The sequence below is a fragment of the Antedon bifida genome, chromosome 4 (assembly GCF_963402885.1).
Source record: "Antedon bifida chromosome 4, ecAntBifi1.1, whole genome shotgun sequence".
NCBI lineage: Eukaryota > Metazoa > Echinodermata > Crinoidea > Comatulida > Antedonidae > Antedon > Antedon bifida.
In genome coordinates, this window is record NC_136229.1 from 28,021,648 (window position 1) to 28,045,284 (window position 23,637).

General features: G+C 31.1%; 1 protein-coding gene across 10 annotated transcripts in view; it reads left to right on the plus strand.

Annotated features, from left to right (window-relative positions):
* LOC144839840 (SWI/SNF-related matrix-associated actin-dependent regulator of chromatin subfamily D member 1-like) overlaps positions 1 to 23,637 on the plus strand; it is a 116,271-nt gene that overhangs the window by 42,234 nt on the left and 50,400 nt on the right. For all 10 annotated transcript variants that reach the window (XR_013611791.1, XR_013611790.1, XR_013611789.1 and 7 more), the window contains 2 exons: positions 12,412 to 12,521; positions 13,076 to 13,250. Coding sequence is in view for 6 of the 10 variants with exons in the window: in XM_078695390.1 (XP_078551516.1) it covers positions 12,412 to 12,521; positions 13,076 to 13,250 (285 nt within the window). In the remaining 4 variants the exon portion in view is untranslated. The remainder of the gene's footprint in view (positions 1 to 12,411; positions 12,522 to 13,075; positions 13,251 to 23,637) is intronic.

Consider the following 23,637-nt stretch of genomic DNA (forward strand, 5'->3'; position numbering starts at 1 on the left):
CCTCTAGTACTGTAATATAATGAATTAGTATCAATTTTGATGGTATAAGTAGGTCAACTCGTGGTGTTTATGCAATTGCCGCTTCCTTATTACTACTACCGGTCGGAAGTTTTTTTTTTCCATTTTTGTATGAGTATATTTATATTTTCTAAACAACAACAATTTTAACTTTAGTTTTTATTAGCAACATAATAATATTAATATATTAAAGAGAATGTATTCTGTGGTTTATAATTATAATTATTATTACAATATTGTTTTCTTAGATTTTAAAATTTGTTTTACCTATTATTTTAGGAACCATGTCCAAATTATTCTACTGTTACTATGGTAACTAGATTTGTTTTAAATCTGATTATGCAATTATTTACAAGATTTTGTTTTTAAGGTAAGAAAGGTTCTACTGAAATGTCCCCTTAATACAGTGTGTCCCCTTAATAGAGTGTGTCGACCCTTTAATAGAGTATGTCCCTTTAATAGAGTGTGTCCCCTTAATAGAGTGTGTCCCTTTAATAGAGGTGTCCCTTTAATAGAGGTCTTCCATGAATAGATGGTTCTACTATACATAAATTATATTTAGAATGACTAGACAGTTATCTAATAACTTGTTATCAACACTTTCTAGACTATAAATATTTGACTCTAATTTAGTCTTTAAAATTCTTTTGATATCTCATTTAGATAGTGAATGTTCAAGGTTTTATTTGCGTACTGTACCAAGTAATTGGGTTAAGTGTCTGTACCCAGGCTAGGCCTCATAACGTGTCTGAACCTTGTAATTCGCACCTTCACTACCATTCATCTGTTGTGTTGTTTTAAATGTTCATATTGACTTAGAAATGTGATTGAAAACAATGACAAGTGTATTAATACATTTGTTCAGGGCAACTTAACTTACTTCCACAAGTAATTGACCTAAATAATATGCATTGAATAAGTGTTTAATAGTAATTCGTTTGATGATAGGAATCTCTTTTTGGATCCTTTCAATATTAGCATTTGAAGGTAATGTTCTAATTGTTTGCCAATGTAGGTCAAAGAGTTAGTTCCACTAGCGACACGAGCGAGCATGTATAGTTTTTGTTAGTCACGATAGAGAAGTAGGCCCATACCCTTCTTGATATTGTGTCTATCAATCATCTTTTACGTACTTGTAACTAATCGCACCGATTTTCTCCCAACCTCGCAATTCTCAAGGTTTTGCAAAAGGTTCACGTAATATTGCAGATATTTTAGAATGCCATTATTAAAGGGACTCTCTGGGCTAAAAGTGTCTAATCCTTAGTATAAAAAATGAGCATGTTATATTTGTGATATGAAATTTAAACAAATTTAGTATTATTTATGCAACTTTTAAGCACTTTTATAAATGAAAAAACTATATAAATTGAAGAAACATTTAAATTTACACACAAATATTTAACATTTTTATTCATTATATATTATTAAATAGCATTTGTAGCACCACTTTAAAAAAAAATGGTTGTTGTCATATTGCTCCACTGTAAGTGGGGTTTTATCATGCTTGCAAATATAATTTTAAACCTGGAGTCACCCTTTAAGCCCATGTTTCTACAAAAAGTGCCAATATGTTTTTTTTACCTTCAATCCTTCGCTAAAAAAAAGAAAAATCTGAAAGCTGTGGTTTAAAATTAAAATGCTTATTTTGTTAAAACTTTATCTTAGTTTCTACTAATGTTATTAAAAGATGATGATACCTCTATACTTCATATTTTAAATAAAGTATGCTACTGTTAGCGTTATACTTACTATATTTTTGTAATCTATATTCTTGCGTTATGCTAAGACTAAGTACCTTAATGTAGCACACTCGTTATAAAATAAGTTGTGTAGGCAATAAAAGATATGAAAAATGTAGGATAGAAGTCATATCATTTCTCATTTAGCAGTTACATAAGATCACAATATTCATCTTATTCTTACTTGTGATTCAATTACAACTTGATCGACTTCATGTTTGCGCGAGAAACTAATTATCTTGGTAATAAATACGATTTCAACTTTGCTCGAAAACTAGGCTATGTGGAGAGACCGTAAGAAAATAGGGACACTTCAAACATCGAGGTAAACATTGACCGAGCTGGGTTAAGCAAACTTAAATTTCATAGGAGGTTGGAGAAATGATCTGGTCTAATAAAGCGTAACAAAACAAACACTTTTGAGGAGTTGTAGAAAATGAATCGGTTGTGTGGTAGGCTTAATAAGCACTTTGTTTAAGTGAACTCCAACTAGTTAAGTTAGGATGTTCATCAATCAGCTTGACTTGTATATGTGTATTGTGAATGTATTGAAGCTCTTGCATTTTCAGGTGTCTTTATTGATGCTAGCTTAATACAAAGATATTTTTTTAATATAAAGATTGACACTATCCTTTAAATAATGGATTACTGTATTCGATTTATCCGACACTTCACTCAATAATAGACAAGTTTGTTATCGGAAGTTCATTTGTTTGGCCAACCTAATTAATAGGGTGTTGGTATCTTCTTATAAAAAATATAGCAGCACACACATACACTTAATACGTCTGCACGTAATCATATTTGAACGATTCTCCTTACAAAATGAATAAATAAAATGAACAAAAATAAATGATTGACTATGACTCAAAGTTTGATTAATATTCAATAAATAAGTTAAAATCATATCAAGAAAATGTTGTTGGAACACGTAATATTTGGTCTTCATTAATCAAATAGGAAATATATACTACAGAGGTGAAGGTGTAGCTATAAAAAGTGATAGGTGGGTTTTGAAAAGGTTAATGGGATGGGGAAAAATAAAACACTAGGGTGGATGCGGTCTTGAATTTAGATGGAAATAAACTTAGGCTGTGTTGTTCAACACTTGAATCAATTGAAGTTTTAAAACCCATATTTAAGGCCAGTTCTTTGTGAGGCCTCATTTTTTTTTTCAATAAAACAAGCAATGAAAAAGCACAGATTGCAGAAATATTAATTTGTATATTATCTACGTATATTTATTAAAATTTCTACAAAATCTGTATATTAAAATTGTTCTCATCCATTTAATTACTTCCAGAAGCAAGAATTTTACTTAAAAAATTGTCAATGTCCATATTTATAATCTATTCTAAAAGGAAATGTAAGTAAAGAAACCTGGGTTGTAAATGCTAGCCTATTAGAGCTTTAGGCAGATATCAATAACATCACCCGAAAGTCACTGCTAGAATAAACCTGTCCTACTTTTTAATCAAAATTGAAACACTAAATTTATCATTGAAATTTGTTTTATCTTTGAGTTATAGAAAAGCAACACCATGACAAGTATTTGTCGGAGGAGAACTTGTTTTGTTGAACGGAAATATAGTTGGGTTAACATTTGTATTGGCGTACCTCTCTAAATCTTTTGTTAGTTTTCATGTATTGCCTGCAGGGACGATTTAGCGACAATATAACGATGGAAAGCGATCCACTTTAGTTTCTTTTATTCTCTTTATATACTTTCTTCCTGTATTGTATAGAATTTATTTCTTTTTTCCCATTGATGGGTAATTAACTGATAATCTGCTGTTTATCAGTCATCAAAAATAGATAGATAGGACACGATGTCTCCTTGTTTGGCATGGTAGAAATTTAGTTGTGAGTGCAAGCCCCAAGTACGTACCATTACTTGCATGGTATGTGCTGCCTGATTTCCCCTCGTACTTAACCTAATTTTCAATTATAAAAAAGGTGTGTTGCACTTTTGAACGACGAGTATCTAGAGCATTAATAATCAGTCATAATGTTCAGTACAATAGACATGTACCCAAATTGACATCACAACAATCATATTATTAATTGATGACTTGTGAATAAATACATGTTACCTTGGTAGTAGAAAGTATTCTTTAAATAAATAAATCTATATAGTTATAAACAGAAAGCTTTGTGGTTCTGTTGAATTCCCTTTCTTTTGGACATCCCTTTTCAGGGTGCACTTTCCTGTGAAATGAATAAGGTGTTTTAACACTATGGCCAACCCCTATTCAGAGGAAACCTCTATAAAGGGGACAGCTTGTTGGCTCCTGAACTTGTTCCCTTTTAATGGGGGCTCTACTGAAAAATAAATTTGTTGCTGAATTGTTCAACATTTACAACAACTTAAAATCCTCATACAGTCCAAAATTGCATACACCTACAATTGGCCTGTCTTACCTTAATGGTCTTGTTTTATATCTTTATATGAGAGCTCCTTGATTGTCAGCATCTGCTGATTAGGGTTACCCTCTATAAATAAGGTAAAATAAGGTTAAATAAAAAAAAAAATAGGCAAGTAAATTTGAAGTAAAGTTAACATAGTCTAGGATGATTGGCCATCATTCTGACCAATTAGAAAGATGGATTTTTTATTTACTAAGAATAGAATAAGAAACATTTATAGTAATTTTGTTTCTTGACAATAGAAATAAAATAGTCATAATTTTGGGTCTATGTCAAAATTATTCCACTGAAGTTATTGCAGTAACTCCTTTTTTTTTGGCAATTATTTTTACAAGCTATTTTGTTTAATCATACACACAGTACCTATATTGCAGAGGTTTGCTGCAGTAAAAATCATAATTTACTGCAGTAACTGTAATAGAATAATTTTGATATGATCCAATAGAGAACAGCAACGAAAATAATAACATGACATTTTTCAGATTTAACTGAAATTTAGGAAGGTGCTAATGATGTTGATAGACATGGCAGGGTCAGCCAAAACAGTTTAAGGCAAAGGTCCACATCATATGTTTTACCATGTGTTTTCGTTTAAATGTTAGTGCAAAATAGTATAGTATTGTTATTCATTGCAATACATATTTTATCTAGTATATTTGTTTCCTTCAGTAACACTGAACCCTTATTAATGAACCAAACAAACTGGTGTAATAGCAAGTGCTCACTGGCTAAATCCAGGGCTCCAGAGCTTAAGGGACTCCAGTGCATGAGCAGCCCAATGCAACTACCAAGCGTTGGCCCTAGGGAGGTCCCCTGGGTAGGGGTTGGACATAGTTAACACTTCTTGTCCTTCATTTTTTTTTCACTATAAAGTATCCCCTGAATTGGTTCATCTGTAATATGATTACATATTTTGAATTTATCACTAAAAAAAGACTATTAGAAACTTTTATGAGAATGAAGAAGCCAAATTTAACAAACAACCAACATTTGTCAAGTAGGAAGGGAAAAAAATAATTTTATATGTTTATTCGTTCTATTACCAACATCTATGAAACTACCACATGATTGGTTACTTTCCAGCATAATATTGTGAGGCGTGTGGCGCAGTTTTTTGGACATATCTTTAGACACTTTACTTACGTTTGCCTCTCTCCACCCATGTTGTACAAATGGGTACCCGGTTAGGTCATGACTTTCCGCTGATTACTAGCTGCATTTTAGGAGTATGTATGTTTGATCCAAAAAATGACCGGGGTAATAATGTGAAGCTCTTAGAAGCATTATGCAACAAGCGGTATATCAGAACGAATATTATTATAATGTCTCCTTTTGAGTACAATGCACGAAATAGATGTGATAATCTGAGGGCGACATTTTATCCTTAAAAAAGTAGAGAGTTCGTTATAGAAAGCCATTGGTTTGACATAGTGTATCCAAGTTACTAAATAGTGTTTAGGAAATAAGTAATTACATAAACATCATGAATCAATGTGACTACCTGATATGCTTAAAACTTCACGTAGACATCTGTAAAGTACACTTAACATTAAATTCCATCACATTTAACATTTATATACTTGGTATAAATCATTAAAGTGCTTATTCATGTTACCGAGGTCTTCTAGTTTTATAGTCAATTATTATAGGTACTAATAACTTTTTGGCCTTTCCTCTTTTTTAATACTTCCCTTTATTTCCTATTCCAGTCATTAATAATCATGGCTTATGGAAATTAAATTCCTAAGATCATTGTTTTCACTTTTTATTCTAATTGAAAGAAGATTACATTATGTATAGAATAAATCTGGGTTCCTGTTAGGATGTACCGTAATACTAGGTACACCTTGGCACTATTCTTTTTAGGATGGGTTTACTATTAGAGTAATGGGTTACTAAGCTTATCTAGGCACTTGGAAAAAGTAACCCATCCCACCCTCCTGCTTTCTTGTCATATACATTGCATTTGTTTTAATGAGAATTCAAATAAAGTCTTATATCAACATTTTTGTAGACAACCAGTCACGTATGCGCAAATATTGTGTGAACTTCATACAAAATTTGTGATACTAATACTGTATTAAACCCAGAAAGGGGGTTGCTATTAGAGTTGTAGGCTATTATATATTATCTTTAGACTTTTAGGGTGGATTACTAGTAACTATTAGAAGCTTTACACAACATAATTCGGCCAATTGCAAGCGACAGATCTACTACCTTACTGAAGTTCGGACAGATTATAATTGCATGATTTTCTTTTAAATTGTTTAGTTTAAATTAGTTCCCACTTAGATTTCCATTAAAAACCTTTACAAAATATTCTATAAATATCTTGTATTGTAATTTTTTTTTTTCTTTTAGCTTGTAGCCTTTCATTCACTAAGTACTGTACTTTATTCACTCATTTTTTACAAATCTCTTAAACCTTAATTATCCCACATTCCCAATTTCAAATTTATTAAATTGATGCTGTGGGTACCAATACCCGCAACATTGTTATTTTTTCAGTAACTTGCTGTTCAATTTATATAAGTATACACAATATAATATTAATAATGTAGTAACTTTGATTAAAGTGTATCAGCTGAAATTGGGTCAACTTTGGGAGTTCAGTATGTTTGTACAATTTTGCATGAAAATCACTCCAAATTTAGTAGCTTTATCACAAAAACAAAATTACAAACCACTATCAATATGAAATGAGGTCAGTCATACTAACTTTGTTCTTAAACTAGATTTAGTTGAATAGCTTTCTGTGATAGGACCAAGTATCTGAATAGAACAATTTGTCAAAGTGATGAGTCTTTAGTTTTGAATGGCAGGACTTGATAGTTTGATTGGCATATTGAGGCTGTCAATTGTGTCAACTGGCAACTAACTGTCTTCGGTATTAGTGGATAATATAAGGTCATTGAACCGTAGTTTCCTTTACCATTTTATTGGCGTCATTTTTTTTTTTTCTATTTACGCCATTTGAATAAATATATTTTCGTAAAAGACGTATTCATGCTTGATGTCCCACATACCACAGTTGTTATTAATTCGTAATTTTTATACAAATTTATTAAGAAAACCGATAGATAGAGCTAACAATTCCTATAATTCAATAATAAAAATATTGCCAATTGTAGGATTTATAGATTAATAAATAAACAAATATTAATAAACAGAAAGATTAAATACTGTATATGTGATGGTGTGCCAGTGTCACAGAAATCCAACGCATTTAATTGGTTAACTTTACTTAACCAGAAATCCAACGCATTTAATTGGGTAACTTTACTTAACCATGGAACTCTACACTACCTTGTATATCTTATTCACACATGCCCCTTTTACACTGCCAAGCTAAAAAAACAAACCTGTCATGTCCGAATCCTTTCTACATCCGCTTCAGTAACATGGGAATGACACAGGTTTTCTGCACCCAGACACAACCTTAGTATACAAATAATGAATGTTTATGAGTGTAATGGTACAAATAATGGCATGAGGTGAATGATGAAAGGTTATATCAACGAGGCAACGCCGAGTTGATGTAACCTTTCATCATTCACCAAATGCCATTATTTGTACCATTACACGAATATTAAACATTCATTATTTGTTTTATATAACATCTAAATAGATTCCTGTCATTTGAATCAAATATAAGGTAGCCCTAGCCACAAGAGGCCTACATTTCATTCAGATTGATTAAAACAGTAATATTATAATATTAAATGTTAATGTTATATTTATATGGATTTTATAAACACACCTACTTTAGTGTTAATTATGTCAACAAACAACTAAATAATATTATGCTTAGCAAGGCTAAAACGCCTAGGCTAGGCCTAGCCTAATACTAACAGGCCTAGCTAGGCTAGACCTAGTGTAGTAGTACTAGATTGGCTGAAAGGCAAAACTTCGACAGACAATTGGAACTTATCTTGACTAATTATGGTTTTTCCAACGATTCCACGTCTTGTAGGGATGTCCCCATTAAGTAATCAAAATCCTAAAAACGATCTAAAGCTAATTTAAATGCCTTTTTGAATGAAATTAGTACATATATATCTCCAAATCGTACACAAAAATCTGCTGCTTTTGCATATCTCGCGGTGGTGTTTACAAACAGAGGCAGGACGACAGGTGGCGCTGTTGTATTTCAATGTAATTTTTGTATTCTAAATTTTTTTTCATCCGCGAAACGTTTTTTTTTTTCGTACACAAAATGTTTAAAAAAGTACTATTAAACGATCGTTTAATAGTGCGTACTATTGCACGCCATGTGACCCACAATCGTCCAATCAAATGACAGGAATTTATTTAGGTGTTATATAATAAGCTCTATTAAACTTTGACAAAAACATGGGATGTAACCATATATGGACACGATGATGTCATATCAATTTTGTAACAACTTAATAATTGGTACAGGAGGGTATCTTCGGATATACTGTATTCTTACAAAAATACAACATTTTTCAACCATTATTAAGCAATCAAATCCATAGGCCTGCAGCGAATCCAGGAGGTAGCGCTTGGTTGCCGGATTCCCCCTAAGCTAAAATGTCATTTTTGAAAGTGTGAACAAATTTCATTTGGATTCTAATATTATAGAATTTTTCTTCTTAAAATGGTACTTACAACAACTTCAGTTTGCTTTCTCAAGTAGACTGTTGATCTTGATTTGTGAAACGTTAGTATCAAAATTCTTATGTTAGCGCTCCTTTTCCCCATTTAGAAAATCCTGGATCTGCCCCTAAACGCATTGTCATAACAACTCTTATTTTATTATTATATAAATTTACCGGCACAGAGAAACTCTACCCACATAATGATTTACTACAATTTAATTAATCTGTGAAATTTAGGTATTAGGTAATACAACACACAAAAAACCCAATAAAACAACCTAAAATAAAGAAAGCAATATATTAAAAACATCAATGAAAAGCCTGTGAATGGTTATCAAATATAAATTTAACCCTAATTTCAGTGAACTTTTAGTATTATTTGGTATTTATTTTTAATGTTTGTGGAAATTGAATGTTGGACTAGGGCTTTTAATAGTTTATTGCTACACAATGGGACTGAAGGTGTGAAATAAGGTCACATTTGGACTGTAAAACTAATATATCACTCACATAGCAGTACTTTTGCTTTCAAAAGAGTTTTATTGAACTACTTTGAAATTAGAGTTTAAACCAAATTTGGCATTTTTCCCTTTTTCCCATTCGAGTAATATTTTCACTTCACTTTGCCCCTAATTGATACAAAACATAATTGACTAAATACCTTTAGTTATTTCTTTCAATCAAATGAAAAGTGTTTTTGAAAGCTGAATAAATTCATTATGAAATGAGATTTTGTCCTAAAATAGGTTCTGTTTACATAATTTACATGTTTTTTTCTTTCATTCATCCTTTTGTCTTCAGTATGTTTTAGCCTAAATTAGATGTTGTTTTTAACCATTTTTGTAGGTAAGATATATTTATAAATCATTCTTTGGTAGCTACAAATATGTTTCTTTATTTTACTAGTATAAATTACTCAAAATATAACCAAATAAAATGGACATTTTCAGCAATGAAAAAAATCAAGAAACAGACTAAACGGTAGATAAGATTGAGAAAAAAAATATAATTAAATCTACAATCTGGAAATATAGAACCTTTATACAAATTTCGTTATTGAAATAAAAAAGTTTTGACTCTGATCTTTATACGTCAAAAATTGGTGGATTGAGTTGGTTGATCAGAGAATGAAGGCAAATGCTTAGAAAGATGATTAAGAAAATATCTTGTTTTAGGTGTGCCTTAAAAAAAGATAGAAAAGTGTATTGAAAAAGTTAGTTCTTGAAAGAGACATACTGGCTGTGATGCATTGTGAAGTGACCACACTATTTTCTGTAATACATCCCTCAACACAACCCTTATTGAAGTCTGAAACCCAATTGTACAAATTGACAACATGTTTCCATGGATACTTGCAAAGTACAGACATAGGTGAAAGCAATTGTACAGAATCCCAAGTGACCGAACCTAGTTAGTGACCAGTAACATATTGGACATTTGATCCAAATTCAATTTGGATATCTAATGATGACCATATACCTAGTTACCTCAAAACATATTCTATTTATTGATACAACTGTTTGAGACATATTAACACTTGTACGGAACGTTTGATATTGTTTTAATGAATGTACTGCCGTGGGTTAATTTTTCTGTTGGGCAAAATGGTTCATGGGTTTCCTGAAACCTGTTGATTCTAGCAAGGAGGATAGACTGTGAACCTTAGCACCTGGGTTTGAGCCTTGTTTTAAAAGGACAGCTGTCCTGGTCATTTTACTAGCCACCTGTCTGGAGGAGTCCCTGCTTAGCACCTGTCTAGATTAAAGTAGGTCTCATAATTCTGTTCGGCTTTTGGAATCATTTTAATGTGAAACAAAGTAAACATTGCTCATCAAATTGATACAAAAAATCACAGAAGTAGGTTAGTGCTATGATAACCCAACCTCACAAATTATATAAAAAAAAGCATAAATATATAGCATCTGTTAAATTTTGCACAAGCCATTATTATAAAAACGATCATAAAATAAAATAGTGGTCAATTTTAAATTTTTCTTTAAATATTAATTTAAATATAGCAATTATATTCTAATCAAATTTGGGTAATAATTATTATTCAGAAATAAATTTTTAATGCTATTGATTTTTTTTTTATAGTTGTTGTTTCCCAATATTAAGTTTAAGTATCATGAATAATCATTACAAATCCTTATGTTCTAAATTTAAATCGACTTTTGATTAACTCTAATAGTTATTAAATTTTTTCGTTCCTAATTTTAAAATAAACATTCATTATTTTGTCTATTTGCCCTTGACACCTGTAGGCCTATTTACAGTACAGTGGAGCTGTTCAATGTTTGAAAATTAGACCTACTTACTAATACACAAATTACATGACAAAACTAGTTTAAGATCATTCGGGCCTGGAGGAAAAGTGGTGCATACAAATATAAAGTGAATACCAACTTTTACATTCTTTCCTTTTCTTTCAAGAACATATTGTTCATTGATCTGAAATTAGTACACTGTTCTCAACTGCCCTGTTTACTCGCTTTAAGGCATGTAAAGTTTACCTTAAATAACACTTAAAACAAATATTCACCAAGGTATCACATGATGTCTCTCAGTATGGGATCATGTTATTATGATGAACTACTGTGTATCCAGGAAGATTTTGAAAAGTTCTGTCATGATTTCTGCGGTTTTTACAATCTGGATATTTTCAGAATAAGAGGTACTTGTACGCTGGTATGTGTTTCTTGACGAATGTTATTTCCCGTTTTTAATAGAACGAAATCTGGTGTTTGTTGCTTTATTTTCTCTGTCATTTCTATGTCAAGAATGGGATCAGGCAGATTTTACTGTCAAAGTTGTGGTACCATAATGATCACTTAACCTTTGCTATGATATAATCTAAGTACAGACTCCATGATGAGCCAATAAGGACATGTTTATCAACATGTTATAAACCCAGCCAGAGTAGTACTTGATTAAATAGGTCACCTGGTTTCTGTCAAACCTCCCCTCTATCCTTTTAGACACAGCAGTATAGTGTGTAGACAGTGAGGAAGCTTACCCCTCCTTTTCTTTCTCTTCAATTAAAACACGGCTGCGGCACAATTTATTTCTACTTTTTTTTTATGAACTAAACAAAGACAATTTTAAGGTTATGTCAGCCTCTGAGAATATGTAGACTAATTCAATTCATTCAGACAATTTACAAAGTACACCGGTTAAAAAGCAGTTAATTAATGTTTAATAAAGTATAATGTACATTCTGAAACTTATCAGAGTTATATTTACATCAGATGTGCCACTGAAAGCTATTGGGGCAAGACTCGGACTTGTGTTACACTGACCACATATGAGAATTTATTGCAGTTGTAAATTGGATATGGTTCGGCGTACTTTACATTTTATTCTGATTATGACATTTTTTAGTAAAGCTTATTTTAGATACATACTGTATGACTGCCTCAAAACATATACATTAAAATAAACCATACATTATTGCAGTAAAATATGTAGTAACTGCAGTATAATAATTTTGATATGATCAAATGGAAGGAAAGTGGATGAAAAATTAAGATTCTCTTTGCAGAAAGATGCCATGGTTTCCAAGATAGTATTTCAACAACTGTTTATATATTTTGTCTTTACAGAGAGGGCAACAGAGAATGGGTATGCCAATGCCTCATCCATATGCTGGTGGAATGAGAGGGGGTATGATGGATCGCAAGAGGCATGCAGAAGCCCAGAAGAGAAACCAGGGGTAAGCTAAGTGATTAAGACTTAAGATCGTTATATGGTATACATATAGAAATCACAATTTTTAAATGTGTCACCGCTACTGAAAACTGTTATTTTTTGGGCAATGCTACATATATTTGAGATCGTAAAGTATCTCCTCAGTGGTGGGTGTTTTCTTGAGGATATGGTTCTGAAAAACGAACCCTTTCCAGGATAGTTGGAGCCTTTTGTGCATGGTGTTCTTTGCAGCCAGCCAGCTTAATTACCAAATCCAAAAAGTCTGATAAATTATTAATTTTCTTTTTATTGTGGTGCTTTGTAAAATCTTACATCATAATTATTCGGCTGAGGTAAAAAAAATCTGAAGTGGCACAAGAACAAACAGCTTTCTATCCATGATAGTGAGGACCATAAACATTATATATACGCATCCAGATAGACTTCACAAACCTGAAAAAGTCTGATACGTGGCTCTCTCAGTAACAGAACAAACCATCTCCCTCTTTTGAGCAGCTTCAGCTTTTATTACTATGTTACTGTATATATTGCAAATGTGAAAATGTATCTCCTTATCAGTGGTAGTAGCAGGAAGAAGAAAAAGATGGGTGATAAGATCCTGCCCCAGCGTGTACGAGACCTAGTTCCTGAGTCACAGGCATACATGGACCTACTAGCGTTTGAGAGGAAGCTTGACACAACCATTATGCGTAAGCGGCTGGACATCCAAGAGGCTCTGAAGAGACCTGTCAAGGTAATTTTCTGTTTTAGGTATCCAGTAGGGACGCAACAAACAGCCCTAATAGACTTTACCCAAATATGGTAGTGATATGAGAATATGAGATCATCATGTCCATAATAGGAAAATTTTATTTTTTTGTCACATAAAGTTTGATAGTGTAGATAGACCTTTAGTCATCCTTTTTTTTGTTTCACAATAGAGTATCCCCTGATTAGGTGTCCCTGTCAGGAGAGGGTCTAAATATTTTTTTAATGAAGTTTAATTACATGACTATATACAGTAGCTACGGTTTAAATGGTAAAGATCTGTCTTTTAGTTTTGAAATAATGCTGCTGATATAAAAGTACTATGATTATATGAATGCATTGACAACATTATAAGATGATGATGTTAATAAGATCTGAAGGTTATATGGTCAGATAATATCAAATTTGGAAAAGCAATAAACGCCTATAAATCGCCAAATGCTCATTATCGTGATTAAAACCATCATTCTTACATCGGTCGTCGCCTTCATGCCTTTGACCATATGACATATTTTTTTTTAATGTATCAGCATTTAAAAAATTGTGAGCATGAGTTATTTTTTTTTATCTATATATTTTATTGGCCATTAAAACAACTACTGACGACATTTGAATTCTGATAAAAACATTTGAGTAGTTTTTAAAATGTAACATATCATTTAATGACATAGCTAGCTTATGTTTGGGAAAGCTTAGTTTCAAGCCATGTTTTGTCAATAGAAGGAGCAACCCGCTTTCCCCTTCCCCTCTCCCACCTTTAGTGACTAGGTATGATAGGAAGTAATCCTCACAAGCTACTGTAGGCTAGTTTTCTGTTGTTTGAAATAGGGAAAAAAGGGTCTGTACAAAGCCTACAAAGCCTACGAACCCTCCTGAATACTGGCTTGTGTTTTAATTGGTTATTAGGTGATCATTTAGAATAAAATGATCACCTATTGTTATTGTATAAAATCTTTATTATTATTTTTTTTTTTATTATTTTTTTTCTTTTTATTGTTTCTGTACACTATTTTGTGTAACAATTATCTAAAAAAGTTTAATGTCAATGATTACAAAAATTTCAGAATATCTTTCAAATAATACAACTTAATCCTAATAAGCTTTCCAGCGTGATCACTCATCCGTGACGACATTTATACGCCATTTTGCGAAATCACATTATCAATCATATCTCCATAATTCATTATCACATATTAATGAAATTCACTACACGTAAACTTCAGATCAAGGGTAAAAATATTAGCAAATAAAAACGCACGCGCACGTAGGTTCATGCGCGTGATATCGCGCGTTAAAAATTTAAAACGCTCAAAATTAAGTTTTGATCAATTTAGAGCATGAATTAGGCCATTTGCGTGTTTCAAAAAATTACTGCGCAAAAATGCGTTTTTGCGCGCGCGATACTTAAAAAGCGTAAAAAATATGAATTTTTTTTACAAATCTCATTCTACTCACCATCCTTAGTACATTCACCAAATTTGAGTCAGTTCCGACTTAAAATAACGCTATATGAGCACGTTAAAAATGACAAAATGCGCACATTTATTTTACAAAAGTTCTGAAAATGGTGAAAAATAGGTCTTTTTTAAAATGAAAATAATTCTTCAGAATGCAAGATGACCCCCGATTTTTTTAACTTATTCTGGAAGTCATTGAGTTGTAGATATGAATTCATGTACACATTTTACGTACAAAATGTTTTGACGTCATCAAATGGCCACTTGAATTTAAAAATTAGGATTTGTTATCTTTTTGTGTAGATTATCACATTCAACAGAGCGCATCTTGGTTATGTGTGCTCGAATTTCGCACAACTTTCAGTATGTGCTTGCTTAATTAATTATCTTTATCATGAGTTGACACTATCTTCATTTTAATGACGTCATCACGCGTAAAAACTTGAATAACGTAGGCCGTGTAATTTCACCTTCGCAGTAAATTTGAATATCTTACAGCTCTTCAGAATTGAAGGTTACCTTGATGATTATAATTTATTATGAAAGCTGATGAAATGTAGATATTAATTCATATAAAAATTAAGCCTATCGGATGTTGTAACGTTAACATATGGCCAGTTGAAGGGGAAAAGTAGTTTTTTCATATTTTTCGTCAAAGTTATACACAATTCAAAGAGCGCGCACAGCGCTTCTACGTGCCAAATTTTTTTCCAAATCTTATATTTTTTTGCTCAATTAATTATCTTTCGAAATTGTCATCTTAAAGTTTAGTTTGATAACGTCATCATGCCAAAAAATTAGAACATGTGTGTCCCGTAATTTCACCTATGCTACACTGTATATAGATATACAGTATATACTGTACATATTGTATATGGCATATAGGCACAACTCAGCACTATAAGCATATAATAGGATGGCATACATCAACATTTTCCGATCGTATGTTAACGTACGTGCATGTTTAAAAAAAAATTAATTTCAGTAAAATGATAAAAATGATCACCTATAATTTGTCAAAGTGACGAATTAAATTCTAGTTAAATGTTACTTTCTTCAATGTCAACAATAATTATAATTTTTATTAGATTCAGCTTATATTATAAATACATAAATGTTTGTCTTTTATCAAATTTCTAACTTAATTATTATTTATATAGTAATACATGTCAATAATAATTCAAAATAACATTTTAAAATTGAATTACCAAACTCTCAAGACAAACATGATAAAAAATATGAAATTTTAAACAGTTTAAAACAGACTTAAACAGTTTATTGCTAAATAAAATTGTATATAAATAAAAATTATTTTTTTACAATTTTTAATATAGAAGTAAATTAATATTTGTATAGAGAAATTCATGAACTTTAATAATAAGAATTAAACATTTCATTTTTTAATCACCATATGAAATTAATAATAAAATCTGGAATATTAATTTAACGAGTTACGGTATACGATAAATATCAGGTAATCATTTTTTGAAAAAGGTTTTTTGATAGATATAAAGGCTTCAAAGAATCTCATTTAGCTTCTTTACTCCGTTTTTTACACGATACAGTAGCTCTTTCAAAAAAGAAATATTATTTTATATTGTAAAGGCTTTTATTGGCTAAATTTGTCAAATTATATCAAAAAGTACAGTATCCCATATCCCAGAAGTCCTTGTTCTGTCATTATCAAATAAATAAATTAGGTTACAAGGCACCCACAAATTTACTTCTTAGAAAGTATCGAACCACAACGTTTATTGCACACTGACCCCACGGAAAGAGTGGTCTCTGATTCCATTAAATAGTTTAATTGAGAAATTACAGGGGTCAAGGTACGATAGCCCCATCCAATTGAAGAGATCGTGAATTGCTAATTATAACAGGTCTTCCTCCGACCTATTTCGTTAAAGTCCATATTATAGTACTACCCAAGTTCAAATGCTAATATAGCAATGTTGTGTGCACTTGACTTTCAACTTTAAATGGTAACTCTGGTGTAAAATTGTTATTATTTGTTTAATGATACTTCTCCTTAGTGACTTCACAAATGTGAATACAGACACTGTGAATTTGAAATGAATTTTGTGTTTTCACAAAGTGACACTGTTTAGCCTTAATATACTTAACAAGATCACAAACAATCTACACCTTTTAATACACATTTTCTAGCTTTTTATGTGTGAAAATAAAAAATCTCATTGAAAATGTCTTTTAAAGTTCTCTACTTCATAATAATTTTTGTGTGTAAAAATGCTGTTTTTATCAAACACCACACGTTTAGTGTTACTTTGTGGAAATTTATGCAATCGTTTTTCTGACTTTTTTTAAAGTGAAAAGAGCTTTATTATTTATTATGTGATATAATTTAAAGCAATGTTTTGTAACACTTCTACCTAGTGTTAAAATACCACATAAAACATAATTAATAATTTGGACTTTAATAACTTATTCTTCCTTGTGATAATCTTATTGATTTAATAACACAACCCTAAATTCGTTGAGTGTAATCGTCATATAACACTGCAAGTTTTGATAATACAATATTCCAGGTATGCAGCCTACATTTGCCATAATAACAACACTATAATTAGTGTTCAAACAATATATGATAAAGATGTATGCATAGGGTATACATTATTATCATAATATTAAAGATTACATAATATAAACCAGGTCAATAAGTTAATAAGGGTAAAAGTTATATAGTCATAATTAGAAATATTATTACTAATGAAATAAATTAAGCACTCGGAAACTGAGTGAAATACTTGGCAATTGGCAATACTTGGCTATTTAATATTTTGGCCCATATTTAGATACAGATATATAGACATTAACTTCTTAACAACAGACAAATTAGAATAAAAAATTAGATGTTACCATGACAGTTTGTTTATAGATAATATGACTATAATGATATTCCTGAAAAAGGTTTGTTGATATAAAGCTTTTTCTAAAAAAGGAATTCAGGACAAAAAATGTGGACATTAGGTTTTTTTCTGTAATCAATATCATAATCATCTTAATAATAACACACAAAAAAAAAGCTATCAAAACAATAAAGTAAACTGATGAAAAATTCCAATAGATAAGTTTTTAGAAATTGATTTTTGTAATTTATTATAACCAAAATCACGTTGTAGCCTATTTTTTACTCAAAATAAAGCAAATTTTTAATGAAAATGATGTTATTATTATCCACAGACAGTAGTCAAATGTTCGCGGTATTCGGTGACCTTCTGAAGTAACCTTGATTGCCTTGCAGCCTAAAATTGCTTCGCAGAAACCGGTTTTGATTATTAAAACTGCAATAATTGGGGTTTTTAAAACGGTTTTTAGTTTTCAATTGGAAAAAAACTATAGTGCACTTTCTAGAACTAGAGAAAAATTCTTTTTTTTAAAACCGGGTTTCCTTGCCAGTAGAAACACGCCCGTAGTAAAGTTAAGCAACATACTGTAGTAGCATATGTAGTGATTTGTGGTCATGTCAGTGAAGCATCATAACATAACATCTAATTTACACTTTATAGAGCATTATAAATAGTATTAGGGATCGTAAAATCTGTGATGACATACATATTTAGTGAAGTAATGTTATTATACATAGTGGACCATAACAATGTGAAAGTACTGACTGTAAAAAAACTATATAGCTAGTTTTTATCTTTGTTTGTAATTCTTTTCTAATAATTAATTGATATTAAAGAAGAATTAAATTTACACTACATTCACTCAAATCCGTTTAAGTCGAATCTGATAGGATCGACGTAAAAAGTTTGAATTACGTCACCTACAACTTCTAAATACTTCCAAATAGACAAGCTTAAAAATTGCTCAAAAAGGTATAGGAAAAAAATTGTACTTTTTACAATAAAACTTCGAACCATCCGGTTATTCACCTGTACTTTTTTTAAAGAAAATATTTTAGGAAAACAAAATAATAATAGAACATTTTAACTGAAATTTTGAAATGAACACAAAGGATGAAAAACCAAAAAAAATAGTTGGTCTTATTCCAATATATACAAATTCTACAATACATTTAAAAAACAAACATCGATACTGAAACTATGAAAAAAGTACATTAGCCTAAGTAAAACTTTACTGTTTCCAATAAAAAAAAATTCATTGAAATAGACATATTTAGTTCGTAATTTTAGAGTTCTTAAAAACTAAATACGATAGCCAATAAACGGTGTGAAGTACCAAAGTAATCTACGACTGTTAGCGTAAATAAAATTCTCAAATTTCCAATAAAGTGTATTTCTGTATTTTATAATGTTAATAAAACTGGACAAGGAAATGTGATTTGTAGGTGTCACCCCATTTAATATCGACAATCCAATACACATTGCACTTACCTTATGAATAAGAATAAATATGCTATCAAAACGATCCTACGTGTGCTGTGTAAGTAAAACTTGTGACTGATTTGTTATGTTAGGTTAAAAAAAAAAAACCCTGCATTTATACTCTATTTGTTTACATTAGGATATTGTTAATATATGGTATTCATGTGGTGGTAATTGGTGTATATACAGCTATGAGTGCTCACTGGATGAACCCAGGAGCCCCAGAGCTTAGGCCCAAAATATGAGCAGTCCAATGCAACTACACATGTATTGGAGGGTCCCTTAGGAGTACTAACTGGTAGTGGTGGGGATGTTCAGTCTTAATGGGAGGGGCATGTTAGAACATTATTGATACTGACAGCTTGGGTCTTCAGACGTTAGCATAATTTAATATGATTGTGTTTGATTTATACAATAGTATGTCACAAAGGCAGACAGTTGAACATTTGCAGAACACTTTTGAGGTCATTTCTCCTAGCTCTACTTCACTACGTAACTTGCTCTAAAAACCTTGCGCTTTAAGGACCCTGGACGAAGTTAATGTGATGTTTTTAGGCCGAGTCTCTAGGCATGTACTGCCCATTGCGACCCAACAACTGGACTCTATTCGACAGGCAAGGATGCTTATCTCCCCTGAGAGACTTCTATAAAAGGCATGTTTTCTAGTTCTGTATACCTTATCAGTACATTCATGCCAAGAATGTACTAGTTTTCTAATTGGAACATGGACAGTGTTAGCTAGTCGGAAAACAACAACATGTGATGACCAATTGTCACACTGTTAAACCCTAAAGTACTGATACATTATATTAAAGTGGGTTAACAACTAGGCTACGGCGATGACCGATGCACACAATCTTTCACTTTCTCATAATTGAAATCTAATTTTAAGTTTAACCACTAACTTAGATAGAAAACCCCTTAAGCATTAATCTTCAAGTTAAATTAATAAGTATTATATTTCTATTATGACAAATGTATTTTGTGTTGCGTTATAAAGTTGCTCTTGGCAGTTGTGTTGGGAACTGTCCGTAGACAAGTTTGTTGCAGCCTGTTCACCCTCATTTCTTTTAATTAAATAGGTTGGACATCCTTCATGTTTGCATACTATTTCTTTCTAAATATATGTCCGAAAAAGGAAAAAAAATAATTGAACATACGCAACTGAAAGCGGAAAAAGAAAATTATATGGTACAAAAATCCCTTACTGATTAGGTTTTATAAATGTATGCAGTCATAATAACCCATAAATTCAACAAACATATGTTTTTTATTTCTATGATGTTGAAAGAATGTATATGTTGAATAATTACTATAGGAGATTATTGTCCAGTGTTATTAAAGAACGATGGAATGACATGCCGTTTGGCCAGCTGAAACCCACTTATTTATGTCCCAATTATTAACCATTAACTTAATAACCTATTTAAAATGAAAAAAACCATTTCAAGTGAATAGATCTGGCTTAATTTAATTGTATCTGTTTAAAGTAACATAAATTTGATTTTATTTAGAACAAAAATAAAACAAGTAAAATACCAATTACAATGCATTGTTATAAGAAGTAATTGGTCAGATGTTTTGTTCTGACGTAAAGTGCATTTGAGAAGTAATTCTTGAGTGGGACTAAACCCACGACCTGGCATTCATACCTGTAAACCACAGAGCTTAACAATTAGTTATGAAATCATGGTCATTCAGCTTGGTGCCTGTTTAATATTGTAAAGAGTATTGTTTCAAATCCTACTTCTGACTCTGTACTGTCATTTCTTTATTTTTAAAATTAGGCCTATTCATTGACCAAAATCCAAATATATAATGTAATATTGATGTTATTCATTTTAATGAAATTAAAAATCTTTTCACCAATGTTTGTTAATAACACCAACTAATATTATTAATTGATATTGAAAATTAATTGAATCTGGACATATATCACAAAAGTTAAATTTTGTAGACAGATTTTTTAAACATTATAAAACTAAAGTAGAACAACAGAATTCAACCTTAAAATGTACATAATTGAATCATTTTATAATTTTAAGAGCAAAAATTTAATTTGGTGTTCTAATTTCAAATTAAATTAGTATATTCTAGTTTAGTAAAATTAGGTTGTACAATTGGAACTGTTTGCCCACAAGTTGGTTACGAGATTGAAGGGAGAGAATTTAAGGGGAACCTCCTGCCATGATTAGACCTATTAAAGTTTACTGCTAACTGACATATAGCTTTAGGGCCTGTTTCTTTGCATAATTCCCCTGAAAAAAAAGTTTTTATTAAAAAAAAAAAAAAAAATTTGAATAGAATAAATGATTTTGTCCATGCACTTTGGCCAATAATTGTTTGTTAAAGTGAGCTATGTTGCTCGTACTCATTCGTAAAATAAAGAGTTGTTTTTGTTTGTTTATAAAGAAACAAACCATTAGAAAGGATTTTGTTTTTTTTGGTTGTTAAAAAAAAAGTTGCACTCTTGACCCCTTTTCACATTAATTCAAACAAAAGATGCCTAACAGTAACAAAGAAACAATAAAATCATTTTCCAAGAATATTAAATCCACCCCTTACACGTATCTGTCAGAAAGTAAACAAAAACCCCTGAAAAACAAAAAGATAACTTTCAGGAAGAGTAACGTAATATTGTAAATCCATATTTTTACATGTATGTCAAAAAAGTAAACAAAAAGCTCCAAGCACAATATTAAAAAAAGATCATTTTCAAAGAATTCGTCACCTTGATTTAAAAGTAAACCTTAAATCCTTATTGAATCACATGTAGGCTTAACTTGAATGTAATGAATAAAGATAGTGTGGGTGTGTGTGTAGCAATAGTAGCCTTGCATAGCCTGACTGGGTTCAATGAAACCGTAAAGCAGCTTATGGGTATGTCCTGTCCTCAAGACATGGCTTCTTTCCAACTTTCTCAATTCCCACTTAGTCACTCCACCCTCATCGATCTACCTCGCGATTATGTTTTTCCCTACGCTGATTTATTCCAATCGTTAGAATGAGCCTTGGTAATCCTCTTTGATCTCCTACCGGAGTCCTAAATATGTACGAGGAAAGCGGTATCTATTCAGGGTTTTAGCGACCTTGGTGGAATTCGTTGGTATGGTTGGTGTGTAATGTAAAGGGTTATTATTGCATTCAAAATATTTCTCTTGTATTTGTATCATTCAGAATGTTTATTAATATCTCGTTGACCATGACATTCTTGTTTTTTTTTTCATTTTAAAGGTGACTTTTGAGATTGCTTTTGTAAACACTCAACAGTGTTAATATTATTTTTTATTTGTATATATTGATTGCAAAAAAACAAATATGAATAAGTTATATTATATTTTAATATAATCTTACAAATTGCAAAAATGTAATAACCTTTGCTGATATTATTAGGGAGATTAAAACAAAATATGTAAAGTTATATTAATATTTATCTAAGTATGATATCCAATATGATTTGGACCAAATACTGCAGAAATGTATAAGTAAGCTCTTTAGTTCTTACCAATATTATGTAAAAATGTCTTTGGCATTTTTCTGTGCATTGAATTGACCCCTTTATGAACTTTTTTTTGGTTTGGTTTTCACAAAAGGAACGGAAATTAGTCTCTAGCTTTAAAGAGCATTCCATAAAAAAGAGTGATTCTGACCACTCCCCTAGCTAATGTATGTACTATCCGGTCCTTTGGTTTGTTTGGTGTTGGATTTCTGTTTGTGAAAAATTGTGAAAAACTCGCAAACCATCCAATACATTTAATAAATATTATACTACGGTATTCTTCAAATATTCTTCAAAGACAAACAAACAGAGCACTAAAAATTTATTTAGTTTATGAATATAAGGAGAAATGGCTCAATATTATTATAAAATATCCCAATATGCTACATCATTTTATTTTATATTATATTTTGCAAATTTGCCCTTTTGTGAATAAAGGTAAATGATAAGAATAGAATTGTGTTAATATAGACCAGTAATAGAGTAGGTAATGTTATCCGTAGGTATTAGATAATCCACTATCAACAGGTAATACATCTCACAGGTAATCCACCTGTTAAAAGAACAAACCAACTGGGTTCTACTACGACTAAACAACCTTGGCATTTATCAATGACAATTCACAGATGCGTGCGTGCGTACACCCTGTTCTCGGTGGGTCATTGGCCAGAAAAGTACCAGATATAGGAATAAAAACATGCCAAGAATGCAAGGATTTGATAGTAAAAAGTACAGGAAATTATTAAATAGATTTTTAAATACTACATATTTTAAATTGTGGTTAGGTGATCAGGTGCATGCCTTCTAATTTTAAGCCTTTAGGTTCAAATCAGAATTGCAGTTAAATCACATACTCTCATTTATATAGGATATGACACTGGTTAGCAAAATATTTAAATCTGTGGTTAAGTGGTCAAGTGCAATCCTTGTAATTGAAAGCTCCTAGGTTTAAATCACCACAAATCATATACTCTTTTGATATTATAACTATAATATAAGATGGCATAAACTTGAAAAATATGTACAAATGTTTTGAAATATATAATATTTTAAATGATGATTGACTAT